Below are 14,312 nucleotides of genomic sequence, written 5' to 3'. Positions count from 1 at the left end.
ACCACAGGCCTAGCAAGATACAATACCCTTCCCAGTTTCTTACCATATCATTTATACAATCATATGTACACCACCTTAGCCCACTCACAACATAATAAAACTGTAAAAATAAAAATGCATAGCAAGAGCTAACATAGACAAGTTGGAAAAGTTTAAAAATATCAAAATAAATGAACATCCATCTGCACTATCCGTAGGAAAGCAACCAATTCTGAGAAAATAGCTATTAAGAGAAAGTGATCCGAGAGGTTTTTAAGCCTGCTTAAAATATTTCCAGTGTTGAGGCCGCAGGCACCTCTGTGTAATAGTTTCTTACTACTAAAAGAAAGTTGCATGTACTGTTGTAGTATCACTCTCCTGCATGCAGCTGCTGTTATATTCACTGAAACAGTCAAGACTGTCAGTGCAGTGTGTTTTGATATTGCACCAGTGGAAATTGTTATTTCAGCACTGGGACCTTTTAGTTTTGCTGAATTCTATGGCTTGGATTCAAATAAGCTCTCAGGCTGCTAATCACTTTCCTGACCGTGTTTTCAAGGGTACAGTCATATGACTATCATAAGACTATCTGAACTCCGTGTGTGTGTGTGTGTGTGTGTGTGTGTTTGTATGTGTGCTTTGCTGCTTTGCTTTTTACAAGTGGTGCTCTTAAACTGTGCTTACATACCTAGAAGCCCCTGGGCTTTTGGTAACTCTTCCCTCACCTTATGCTGCTTAAACAGAGCAAGTATTTTAAAATTGATGCCTAATCTTGCAACACTCTGTTCTCAACAGCTGCTGTTTTTCATAGAGTCTGAAGGCAGCAGGTATTAGGTATTTTGAGGTGCAAGACTCCAAACAGAATGCACTTTGACTTTTATGTTCTTAATCTTTCTCCTCATTCCCTCTACAACTGTCTCCCCCACCTCTCACCAGACCCAGGTTTCTGTCAAAGAAAGCAGTACCAGGGGTTTTGCAAATGTGGTTTAACTGAATAAACATGTAGTTCTGGTCGTTTGACTGATAAAATCAAATGCGAGTTCTTTCTCTTAAGCGTTGAATGCACATGTATACAGTAACTGTGCGAGGAGGGCGATTCTTTTCTTTTCTGCTTCTTTTTATGAGCTCTTTTTCAAAAGCAAGTCAGATTATTGAGTTGTTAAATGTAGTAATGTAAGAATGATTTGCACCTGAAACAGGAGTTCCAAGTCCATAACTAAGCATATATGCAGGAAAAAAGAGCTGCTGTACTTCCTGCTCAGTTGCATGGGAGTTGAAATGCAAATGGTTAAATTGTCTTGATTAACCACTCCCTTTGTAAAAAAACAACCTTACCATATTGGGCATTTTGAAAGAAATATAGCTGTTGACTGAAGCCAAGTGTTGCTTCACTGTGCCCTTGGAGATACTTTTCCACATTGAAAAGTTCTAAATGTGTGGCACAGAGGCTAATGAATTAAGGACTTAAGGAATTAAGGATTCCCAAGTCCTGAAAGAAGGAGCCTATCTGGTGCCTATTACTGAAACCTGGCTGGGTGGTGCAGCAAGCTATGTTTTGGCCCAGCACCCATTGTCAAGATTGGACAGGGAGGTGGAGTGGCTATTCTCCACAATGATACAATTTTGCTTGCCCTGTGCCCAATGGATTGCTTTAATCAAAAGCATTGTACCTGGTGCTGGGCTCCATTTCATCCACACTAAAGGTAAAGGTAAAGGTACCCCTGCCCGTACGGGCCAGTCTTGACAGACTCTGGGGTTGTGCGCCCATCTCACTTAAGAGGCCAGGGGCCAGCGCTGTCCGGAGACACTTCCGGGTCACATGGCCAGTGTGACATCGCTGCTCTGGTGAGCCAGAGCTGCACACGGAAACGCCGTTTACCTTCCCGCTGGTAAGCGGTCCCTATTTATCTACTTGCACCCGGAGGTGCTTTCGAACTGCTAGGTTGGCAGGCGCTGGGACCGAGCAGCGGGAGCGCACCCCGCAGCAGGGATTCGAACCGCCGACCTTTCGATCAGCAAGTCCTAGGCGCTGAGGCTTTAACCCACAGCGCCACCTGTGTCATCCACACTACAGAGCATATTTTTCCTGTTAACTCATGCGCACACCGGGATTGATCTTGCCCCTTCAGAAGCCACTTTGCTTCACCCTCCCCCATGATGCATCACAGTCTGAGAACCATCGGCCTAACCCATTTGTTAAAAATTGCTTGATGCCAAGAGAGTAATATTTCATTACTTCTGGTCACAACGGGAATCTGATTGCACAGGTCCATGCCAGTAATTATTCATGGTGGAGCACGTGTAGTTCCAGAATCTGTTTTTACAGCTGCCATTATCCTTATGATTCATGCAGCTTAAGTCTCTTAGCACGTCCACTGCTGAAGTGTCTCATGACGGTTGCAAAGAAACAACAACCCCTAAACCAAAACAAAGAGTTTTAAACTACCTCCCATAATTACATTGAGCCCTGCAGGTTAGAAGTTATCTTTTGCGCCTCTGATGATTGCAGCTAGGTACAAAACTAGATGACTCAACGACGGCAATTAAACCAACTCAGTGGTTTCCCCATCTGATATGCTTATTTTCTGTAAAAGCTCTTGTTCATTGCTTGGCAGTATTATTTCAACTGTTGCAGTTATGCCAACTATACTGCCTCTCCCCAAAATAATACATTAACTCTCAGTTGCAGGACAAGAACCAGCATGCCTCTTGCCTCCAACCAACTTTTTAAAGCCTGTGTACTGCTAGATGGACAAATATCCTGCCTCTGTACAACTTGGCTGATAGTTTTTGCTGTTGTCTTCAAGTTGACGATGGGGCAGGGAAGGGGAACAGCAGCAAAATTTCCCTGTTTTTTTAGATGTGTCTTGTACTACCACATGGGCTGCTCTGGCTTATTTTTGTTAAGACATTTTCTTGCAAGTCTGGCTTCTATATACCGTATTTTTCGCTCTATAAGACGCACCAGACCACAAGACGCACCTAGTTTTTCGAGGAGGAAAACAAGAAAAAAATATATTCTGAATCTCAGAAGCCAGAACAGCAAGAGGGATCGCTGCGCAGTGAAAGCAGCAATCCCTCTTGCTGTTCTGGCTTCTGGGATAGCTGTGCAGTCTGCATTCACTCCATAAGACGCACACACATTTCCCCTTTCTTTTTAGGAGGGAAAAAGTGAGTCTTATAGAGCAAAAAATTTCGTTAGTTTTATTTTCTCCACAGAACTTGGTGATTCTGCCTGATTATACTTCATGGTCAGGGCCTGTTGTGTATTTTGAGTGCCGAGTCTTACAAAAGCAGAGAAGGGGAAGATTAGCAACTGGCCGGTAGTAACGTAGGTTTTCTGAGTCCAAGGAGGATTTCTTTAGGAGTACTGTAGTTTTACCACTGCCTCCTTCAAGCAGGCAGGGAACACCCTCTCTCTCACAAGGAGGCATTAATCACCTCCCTGGTCCAGCCAGCTTTCCCTCCCTGCTGGTTTCCATCAGTCAGGTGGGGTAAGAGTTCAGAATGCAAGTGGCTGCCCTGACCGTTCCAATCACCTTGTCCATGTCCTTAAGCCTTACCAACTGAAACTCATCCAGCACAGGAGGACTAGACTGTGCTCTGGACACCCCTTGAGATCCACGTGCTGTAACAATGGACACTTGACTCTTGCAGTAATTCTCAAGTGTAATCACTACTGTTATTAATTATCACACTCTTCCTCAGAAGCCTAACCAAGAAATCAATCACTGAACGTTAGGAATGTTGTTGTCGTTACTGTTCTTTAAATAATAACAGAACGTTAACACAAAGCAAAAGGGAGTATTTCCCCTCCACCAAAGGCGACTCATTTACTTAATTCAGTAATAATTTAACTTCTGCTTCAAAGCACTTCTCACACGGAGACTTAACAAAGCTTTGTAAAACTACTGAAGGCTAAATGATCTTATCTCTTGTGGGGGGAAATCCTGCTTCAGTAGCTTGCTGAAGGAACTGTGTGGAGCTGCTGCCATGCTCTGCCCTAAAGTGGATTCAGTTGGCAGGCCAGATCCTGACATACCCCCCAGAACCACTGTGACAGATGGGTGGCCCACTCACCTATCTATCTCTCTTGAGGCCACCATGGATGTCAGATGAAGTGCTTTCCTTTACAAGTAGGTTTGAATTCAAGCTAGTCTGCAACTGAGAAATGTCACTTTGTCCGTAGAGTTTAATTTCAAACTGCGCAGTCAAAGGAGGGGTTTCATTGCAAGGCTTACTATAAGTACTAATCAGCTGATTGACACTTAAAGCATGCCCCTTTGGGCAGGATCTGACTGCATTGCAAAGTTCCCTTGGTATCAGTGCCAATCAGCTGATTCACACTTACAAAAAGCCTTGGTGGCCAAAGAACAGCCAGGAGCACACTTTAAGTCTGCTGATGGTTCCTTTGCAGCTATGTCTTTAGCTGCTCCACACCTGATGGCACATTGGATGCCAGGTGTGGTACAGGTGGGTGTAGTTTGGAGAAAGTGGCCATGTGAGCCAAAGTAGAAGCCTATGCCAGGCCTTATTATGCCTATGAGCGGGAGGTTTCCCACTGCTGCCCAAGAAGGGGAAAAGGGCAGAAACCTAAGACAATCCCTCCCCTTTAAGAAGCTGAGATGTTTGTCCTCAGACCACCTGCTGTGTGCATCTTCCGTTGACTCTGTTCATGTATAGTAACAGTTGGCAGAGATTTATGCCTCCAGTACGGTGGGAGTTTTTATTTGTTGTAAATATATGCAATCTTTCTTTCTTTCTTTCTTTCTTTCTTTCTTTCTTTCTTTCTTTCTTTCTTTCTTTCTTTCTTTCTTTCTTTCTTTCTTTCCTTTTTAAAATTTGTATACCACCCTTCATCCATAGATCTCAGGGCAGTTCACAACATAAAATCACAATATAAAAAACCCAAAGTACATAGTAAAAACAACAACAACAAGCCAATAATTCTCCTTCCCACAACACATTTAAAATGTCATGGGATGTCACCAGCCGAAGGCCTGGTTGAAGAGAACGTTTTCACCTGGCGCCTAAAGGTGTATAATGAAGGTGCCAGACGAACCTCCCTGGGGAGAGCATTCCACAAACGGGTAGCCACTGCAGAAAAGTCCCATTCTCATGTTGCCACACTCCGGACCTCTCACTAAGGAGGCGCACAAAGAAGGGCCTCAGAGGCTGATCTCAGGGTTCGGATAGGTCCATATGGAGAGAGGTGGTACTCTCAAATAATGGACATACCGTATTTTTTGCTCTATAAGACTCACTTTTTCCCTCCTAAAAAGTAAGGGGAAATGTGTGCGTGTCTTATGGTGCAAATGCAGGCTGCGCAGCTATCACAGAAGCCAGAATAGCAAGAGGGATTGCTGCTTTCACTGCACAGCGATCTCTCTTGCTGTTCTGCCTTCTGAGATTCAGAATATTTTTTTTCTTGTTTTCCTCCTCCAAAAACTAGGTGCGTCTTGTAGTCTGGTGCGTTGGTACGTGTTTTTCTTAATAAAGGGAATAAAGGGAAAAGAACACCTGCAGTGGGATGCACTTCCTCCATCTAAGGGTTTCCAAATTTCACTCTCTTCTGTTCCTAAGATAAGTTCCATTCACTTGCTTAGGAAACTGTTTGGACATATCCTGTGTTATCAGTCTCCCATCTCATCAAATCTTTGTCCTCTGTGGCTTTCCCATCTTCCTCCTTCAACAAGCATTTTAAGGTGGTTTTTAAAAAAATTAATAATTTATCCCAGACTGTACCTGTATGGGATTTGAAATTGTTTCTATGCATGCTTTCCATACGTTTTTTTTCTTGAAGATGTCTTGAGATGTTTCCTATGAAATGATTCATGAATGGAAATAAAGTAAATGGAAAGGGTAGCCTAGGGAGGAATACTTGCAGTTCCCTCCTGACTCTGGAGGGATGCCTTCAAGACTAGGAACATTGGTCCAGAAGCAGGTTTAGAGGTCCTGCCTCCTGCCTTTCCCGACTGCCCTTGAAGAACCCCATAACCCTGTAGCTACTCCTATTCTCAATAACTCCTAAAATGTCCTCTTTGAATCATGAAGAACAGAAGTACACTGTAAGTCATTTCCGTTTCTGTGGCTAAAATTAAAGACCTTGATGTCTAGCACAGTCACACTTCTATATTATGTAGTCACATAATCAGTTTGTCTGATTAATCTTAAAGGTGAGCTACTGAATTTAATAGTAACTTCATCTGAAGCACTAGAACCCTTGCCTGATTCTGTTTAATTTCTTAGGTTATTGTTTAACTTAATGCGTGGGCCAGTTTGGAGTAGCTCCCACCCCTTAGTTGTTTGGAGGATGAACTTGTATGACTGACACTGCTGTTGAATTCTGCTAGAATTGCGTCTGATAGGAACAGGTCATTGTGACATTTCATGATGTAAACAAAGGCCATGCGGAGGTAGCACTCCAGACAGAACTACGTAAGATAAAAGTATTCATAGCTATACTTAGAAAAGGTAATGTTCACAATTGTGAACTCTTCAGCTAGACTACTGCAATGCATTCTCACATGAGCCTGCCCTTGATAATAAATGATGCTGAAGGTTCTGTTAGTTTTATTCTGTAAGCCATTTCCTCTGACCTGAGAAGATACATTGCATTGGTGTTAGCTCATTTTAGAGGCTGTTAGTTCATTAAAAACTTTCATCAATTTGTGAGGCATCATGATTGTAGTCAGAATAATTTTATTAAATGACCATCAGAGAAATCTCCCAACTTTATAATCTGCACACGAAAAAGAGATGGTTGCTTAGTGAGAGTTGAAAAGCAAAGCTTCCTAGTGAAGGCTTGTATTGTGGGAGGTATCATTATTTTAAAAAAGTGTACTGTCATGCTATTGCTACTCCATTATAAAGTTTTTAAATATTAATGATGTTCAGCTGCTACAGTAGCAACTTGAATGATGGTTGCTTATAGAGAGAGGTTGTAAAGAGAACGCAATGCTTTACTTACTTCCCACTTGAAGCCTGCAAAAGACTGGGAAAAGGGGAGAACCCTTTAGACATTCAGGAAGGAGAACTATGAAAGCATATTAGGGAGAAGAGGGGGGTTATCTGAGTGAATGAACAAAACTCTGATTTATTTATTTTTACTTGGGGATTTTTACAAAGAATGTGCTTTCCCAGGCCACCCCACATCAGCTTCTGAGAGCAGTGGAACTACCAAGAGGGCCACCTCTGATGTTCCTAACACCTGAGAGGGTCTATAGGGAAGGGGGAAATCTGTCAGATATTGGTCTAAGTCGTTTAAGGCTTTAAACACTAACATGAACACCGTGAATTGGGCCCAGAAACAAACTGGCAATCAACATAGCTGTGGGTTATATGAGTTCTGAATGTAACCCCAGCCAGCAATCTGGCTGTTGGATTTTGGACCAGTTCAAGGTTCTAAGTTGTCATCAAGTGGAGCCCCATGCAGAGTGCATTGCAGTAATCCATAGAAGTTAAATAGTGTGGGGGACAACATAAAGCCCCGTGGATCCCACAGCACAGTTGCCAAGCAGCTGAGCAGATGTCCTCCATTGCTACTATCTGGAACCAGCCCAGTAGGTAGGAGTGGAACCACTATAACAATGTGCTTCTGAAATATACTCGAGTTGAGAGAAACCCACCAGATACCGTGCATAATGATAAACTGCTGAGACATCAAGGAGAATTGGCACTCGCACTTTCTTCCTTCTAATTAAAGGCCATCAGCCAGGGTGACCAAAGCCATTTCAGTGCCAAAACCAGTGTGAAGCCAGATTGAAATGGGCCTAAACAATCAGCTTCTCTCAAGTATTCCTGAAACTGACTTGCTACTATACTCTCAAGTACATTGCCCAAACTGGTGGAGAACAATTCTCTATTCCACCTCCCCATACCATAGTAGCATGGTTTTTCTGCTTCTTAATATGATAAGGCTGATGCGCCTTCCTCCTTTTGAAACTGAAAGTAGTGAATAATGCATGTTACCTCTAGAAACGCTGGTTCTATATCCTTAATCAATACAGGCAATCTCCAGATGTCTGGGTAGGCTGAACTCTCAGGTGAGCATGCTGTACATGAGTCAGAAAGTTTCCCTTTACCTGAGGAGCCTTAACACGTTTGGAGGAGGGAGTGTTGAATAGTTATTGGGCTTGGAGGATAAACATGTTCTGGTTCACCTTTTAACTATGAGCAGAATTGGTAAATTAAATTTGTAAAATGATGTTCGTAAATTGGAGTCCAACAGAAACTGGTACATGGAGCTTTGTGTTTCTGTTGCTGCTTTTATTTGAGACATCTTTGTGTTGCATTCAGTACGCTAATATCCCACATAATACTAGAACTTGGGGCCATCTAACAAAGCTGAATGTTGGGAAATTCAAGAAAGACAAAAGAAACTACTTCACACATAGTTTAACTGTGAAATTTTCTCTGAGACGTTGCAGTAAGGACCACCAGCTTGGATGGCTTTATACCATATGAGTGCAATTTAGATAGACTATGTTCATGAACACATAACCTGTGAATTTTGCATGGATTTGCACAAATGATTTTGCACAAAATTGGAATTTTTAAAAGGTGGCTTTGTGGAGCAGCATAAACCTTATGCACATAAGTGTTACAGTTGCCTGATTAGATTACAGTTACCAGTGGCTCTTCCAGATGAGTCTGTGCACGCCTTGCATGCTCACAGTAAACACATAATGTAAAATGTCACCTGATGTGACCTTCCCTTGTTAAGTCAATAGCTTAAATGTGACTTTGCTTAACCTTGCAATTCTGGCTGGGTGTGCTGGAGCAGCTGCTGTGGTAGCTTGCATTTTAGGCTGCAGGTGAGGGCTCATGTAAGTGAGTGCCCCTCCACACAAGCAAGTTCCTTGCATGAGGAAATCAAGCACATCAAGGATAAGTGCTCTGTTTTAATCTAAGATGCAAAATGCCCAGTGTTTTTTTTTCCTGTTTCAAGCTTCCTTGGGGGTGAAAACAGCTAAATGATTAGAGTTCTCTAATAAGGCCTCATGTATCATGTTCAAAAACACTATAGAAGCTGGATCATTCAAATGCAGGAAACAGTCCACAATTTTAAGGCAGGTCTTTGCTTTTAAGTAGGGGACACAGCAATGTTAGGAGCTTGTGTGAACTAGTAATGTTGAAAATCCTACCTGCCACTTCCATGTTTGTACATAAATATCCTGATCTGTGAAATCATTTCTGGGTGATGGTGAAATATCTGCAGCAGTAATAGGGAAGGTTTCACTCCCCCTTATGTAAAATCTCCTGCAGCACGGTCTTTCTCCATAAGCTGCATAAGACCCATCACAATATTGCATTTGCACTGGAGACTTAGCAAGCGTCCTATGGAGGCTAAAATATGGCTTGGGCATGATCAACAGGATAAGCTCTTAGTAAATGCCTGTCATAACCTTGAATTAGAGGAACCACGTTAACTTTTTAAAATCCTTTTTCTTTCTCTTTACTTAAAACAAAACTTTTGAGCTGGTGAACACCATTGTTCCATTGGAAAATGCCCTTTTAACAAGACAATTTGGCAGAGAGGCCACTACAAGCAACATATGGTGCTGCATTTGGAGTTCCTTTGCTTGTAGAGTGCAATTGAACGATTGAATTACTCTGTAAATCCAATAACACTTAAGAAAAAATTAGATTTCCTTTTCAAATGATTATATCAGAAACATGGAGTGACTTGTGATTTCCTGTTGTCTTGGACACATTTCCCTTTCAGTGGTGCACTCAAAGAAGACTGATGTGAACGCACGGAATTTCTCCATATCAGCGTCTAAAGCATTACCTCATCACATCTATCACCTTTTTATGGCTCTAAAATTAGAAAGATAACCTTAAGATATAAATCTTTTACAGGGCCAGAGTTGTATGTACACTCAGGAAAGGATGAGCCTCCGTGGCGATGAAATTGACTAGTGCCTCAAGAGAGAATTAATAGGAGGACAGGAGTGAGCTGATGAAAAAATTGATTATTTTCCATTAAACTGTACGTGCTGTGCTTTCATGAACTAAGCAGCAGCCTAGAGAAAAATATTTTTCTCGCACAACCACATTAAAAATAATAATACAGGGGAGGAGGCTTGATAGTGAAAAAGGTCTCCCTTCTTATCTTAGTCCATATGTCAACATACAATTTGACTTTTTCTCCACCCTAATCCATTTGTTGGATGTATTCAGGTTATTTGAGGCATTCAGATTTTGCCTCCCCCCCCCTCATGGCCACAATCCTATACACATGTACCTAGAAGTAAAAGTCTCCTTTAGTTCCCTAGGGCTTACTTCTGAATAAGCAATTCCTTGGACTGCACTGTGATTTTGTATTTTTTATTTTAATCTGATTTTGATTTGTATTTTCCCACTGGCATTCTGCTTTTCAACCAAATGATCCTTAAAGTAGATGATAGTAGCTGAAACCATAAAACATAGGAATAATAATAATAATAATAATAATAATAATAATAATAATAATAATAAATAGAACATGACAGCAGGAGATGACACAACAGCCAGCATAAAACTCAAAACAAAAATTTTTGGGGGATTGAAAACAACAACCCTAAAGAGCCTATCAATGTGATGCTATCCTTTGGCAAAGGGGGGGGGGGCTCATTCTGCAGACTGTGAACTGGCCCTATTGGAGGGGTCCTGCTTTAGATCTGAGTTCCTGGGTAGGGCCATTGATTTTGGATAATTCACCACATATAGCTAACCTGTGCTTTTCTTTTCAGGCTTACCAAAAATGCAAGTAATTCGAAACTATAGCGGGACACCACAGCCAGCTCCACACGACGGCCCTCCTTTACATATCCAGATCGGGGACATAATTGAACTCATCAAAGGGGATGCACACAGCTTGTTTTGGCAGGTAAAGTACTTGGCCGTTCTGCTTCATTAGCTGAAGCTACTGAAGATGTCCCTGACTGGTGCCCAAGACCAGGCCCGCTGCATCTCCTCAGGGCTAATCTGTTGCCTCTGTATGAGAAGCCGTGGTTCCTACTTTGTGTAATGCTGGGGAAGTTTCCACTTAACCAACAGCCCAGCTTCAAGCCAAATCAAGTTGGGGAAAAACAACAGCAGGCTTCCTACAGAGGTACCTAGGGTGGCTAATCCTATGAAGAGGTCATGTGAAGCTTTGAGGCTCTGCTGCTTTTAATGCATTTGGAGACACAGGTGGCGCTGTGGGTTAAATCACAGAGCCTAGGGCTTGCTGATCAGAAGGTTGGCGGTTCGAATCCCCGTGACGGGGTGAGCTCCCGTTGCTCGGTCCCTGCTCCTGTCAACCTAGCAGTTCAAAAGCACACCAGTGCAAGTAGATAAATAGGTCCCGCTCTGGCGGGAAGGTAAACGGCGTTTCCGTGCGCTGCTCTGGTTTGCCAGAAGTGGCTTAGTCATGCTGGGAACATGACCCGGAAGCTGTACGCCAGCTCCCTCGGCCAGTAAAGCAAGATGAGTGCCGCAACCCCAGAGTCGGCCACGACTGGACCTAATGGTCAGGGGTCCTTTACCTTTACCTTTAATTCTTATTACAGTTACAGCTCCCTAGCATAGTAACTTCCCTCTTTGACTATAGGGGCCAAAATAAGCCTGTTCAGCAGGGTGTACATCACTCTCAATTCTCTCATAACCTCTGTTCCACTCATCACTGCAGGAAGGTCTTTTCTTGTTCTTGTTTCTTATCCTTCCTCCCAGCTCAGCTCAGCCCAGTTCATATTCTCCTCTCCATCTGAATCCCCTGGCAGCCAGCAATATCCTGGGCATGTATCTTTCTGCATCTCTCTCACCCAGGTCACCTGTGCTACTTTTCAGTCTGATGTGCTGTCATTTCCAGAAAACACAGCAACCAATGTAAACAAGCAAACAAACCTGTTTTGTTTTGCTTTTTACTGATTTCTGGGTGCGCTCCCTGCCAGATTCAGCTCTCTGGCGTGACTTGTTTCTGCAGGGATTGTTTGTTCCTGCAGGGAGCTGTTGACAACTCCTTTCATTTGAGAAGGGGCAGAAGTGACTGCTATTAAAATGCTTTGGGATTTTTGAAACACATTTCTTTTGTGAGATTTTAAAAGAGTGCAATATTTGATCAGTGATCCTTACTTGCATACAATTTCTAGGCTTTTTTTGTTTTCTCCAAAGGTTGTCTGGAACACTAGATCACATGCTGACCTGCCCCCTTCCAGACTATGTTGTGTGCAAGAATGCGGGAGATGGGGATGGGAAGCACCACAAAGAATCAAAACAAAGAGGAAGGCAGTACTTTTACTTGAGCTTCACTAAAAGCTGTGGATCAATTAGCACCAGAGTCTGTGTCACTTGCTAACTGCCAATCTTAAACATGTTTAAAGGTAAAGGTACCCCTGCCCGTACGGGCCAGTCTTGACAGACTCTGGGGTTGTGCGCCCATCTCACTTAAGAGGCCAGGGGCCAGCGCTGTCCGGAGACACTTCCGGGTCACGTGGCCAGCGTGACATCGCTGCTCTGGCGAGCCAGAGCTGCACACGGAAACGCCGTTTACCTTCCCGCTGGTAAGCGGTCCCTATTTATCTACTTGCACCCGGGGGTGCTTTCGAACTGCTAGGTTGGCAGGCGCTGGGACCGAGCAACGGGAGCGCACCCCGCCGCGGGGATTCGAACCGCCGACCTTTCGATCAGCAAGCCCTAGGCACTGAGGCTTTTACCCACAGCGCCACCCGCGTCCCTTAAAAAACTAAACATGTTTAGTTCCAAGTTAAATTCCACTTGAATTTACTGGTTTTCTGGTAAAGTTGTTGAACATAGCCTTCATCCAACCCCCCCCCCCAAACGCTTGTCTTTTGTTTTTACGGTAAAATAAACCAGTGGATATTGTGCAATTGCAAAGAGAACCTGCAAAGGCAACACTGCATCACAGCTTACGTTATATATTTTGTTATCTCTGAGAGCTTATCCCCAGGGTTAGGAATGCACCTCTTGGCTTGGAACAAATTAAAAAACAAACCCCAAACAAACAAATCTATGATGAAAGATAGGTTGTAGTTCAAAGGTCCAATATTGCAACTTTATTCAGTGCTCCAGACAAGTGTCTGAAACTCCTCCTTAATTCGTCAGTTTTGTGCTTCATTCGTCTTGCATTTGAAGTGATGTTACTGCTTGTTAAGAATGGAAATCCCCAAGACTGGCACATGGCAACCATCATGCCTCATTTTAGGGAGCCTTTTCATAATAGAAGGAATCCAGATCTATTAAAGCCAATCTGCATGTTCAGAATAATAATTTGGTAGATCCCACCTGGAATCACGCTACTTAAAAATGCAATCGGTGTATTGCTTATTTGAATGCAATGTATAATACTTTTATTGTGTGAAGAAAACTAGCACACCAGGGAGAGGATTAGGACAGAGTTCTTTTTAAAATGGATGTACTGCTTCTCTGTACACAGGGATTTCATGCATAACTCATTTGATCTGCACCTTAATACTGAACCACTGAGAGCTGCCTCCTCCTCCTATAGAGGTGCATCTATGATGCTGGAATTAGTCAGCCGTCCCAGTTTGTGGAATGATGAAGAGGCCTTGGCCTGCAGCTCCTCACTAAAATAAAATCAAGAAAGCTAATTGCTGACCAGTGCTCTGCATTGCCAGTGCAGTTATTCTCAAGGGTTGAGCTGTTAATGGCACAAGAGTTCTACTATTAAAATTTGAAAACTGGAGAATTCCGTGGACTCAAGACACTGGCAAAGGCCTAATTTTCAGCAGCGGTGTTAGTTCAATTACTTTTTAAGCCCAATGTAATTGTTTGTAGGTTCTTTGTTCAGAGGTTCTTTCACTGGGCCTACCTGAGGAGGTACATGGTTGTGTGGGCGACCAGGGAGTGAAGCAGCCAATAGTTGCTTTTGTGCACAGTAAATCCTTCCCCACAGAGCCAGGATACTTTCCTAAGTTGCTACACACCACTACTGTAGTAATTCCTACCTTTACCACTACCTTTACAGTCCCCTGTGATCTCTCGTGAGTACCCAATAGCTACAAACATTGATTCTGATACTTGAAACTGGAAATTTTTGAGCAAAGCATATGTAATATGTAGATGTAAGTTTGGGGATGTAAAACAGGTATATGGTTACTTGTACAAACCTAAATTCAAAGGTTTTTTAAAACAACAACAACAACATCGACATTATTGCTATTTCTCCATACTGTTCCTGACTGGCTTCCAGAGATCCTTGAAAGGAGTACAACTCTTTATGTACAGTGGTACCTTGGGTTACAAACACCTCAGGTTACAAACACTTTGGGTTTCAGACTCCACTAACCCGGAAGTAGTACCTCGGGTTAAGAACTTTACCTCAGGAT

General features: G+C 42.9%; 1 protein-coding gene and 1 long non-coding RNA gene across 5 annotated transcripts in view; both read left to right on the top strand.

Annotated features, from left to right (window-relative positions):
* VAV3 (vav guanine nucleotide exchange factor 3) overlaps positions 1 to 14,312 on the top strand; it is a 214,802-nt gene that overhangs the window by 157,817 nt on the left and 42,673 nt on the right. For all 4 annotated transcript variants that reach the window (XM_081917452.1, XM_081917449.1, XM_081917450.1 and 1 more), the window contains exon 20: positions 10,716 to 10,852. In XM_081917452.1, coding sequence (XP_081773578.1) covers positions 10,716 to 10,852 — 137 coding nt within the window. The remainder of the gene's footprint in view (positions 1 to 10,715; positions 10,853 to 14,312) is intronic.
* Positions 1,207 to 4,755, top strand: LOC309373346. Its single transcript, XR_014169986.1, has 3 exons — positions 1,207 to 1,682; positions 2,054 to 2,919; positions 3,182 to 4,755. It is a non-coding gene; the product is annotated as an uncharacterized lncRNA (long non-coding RNA).

This window comes from Podarcis melisellensis (assembly GCF_964234715.1).
Source record: "Podarcis melisellensis genome assembly, chromosome: 6".
Lineage (NCBI taxonomy): Eukaryota > Metazoa > Chordata > Lepidosauria > Squamata > Lacertidae > Podarcis > Podarcis melisellensis.
Note: the sequence above shows the minus strand (reverse complement) of the source record. Positions and strands in the feature narration are given on the sequence as shown.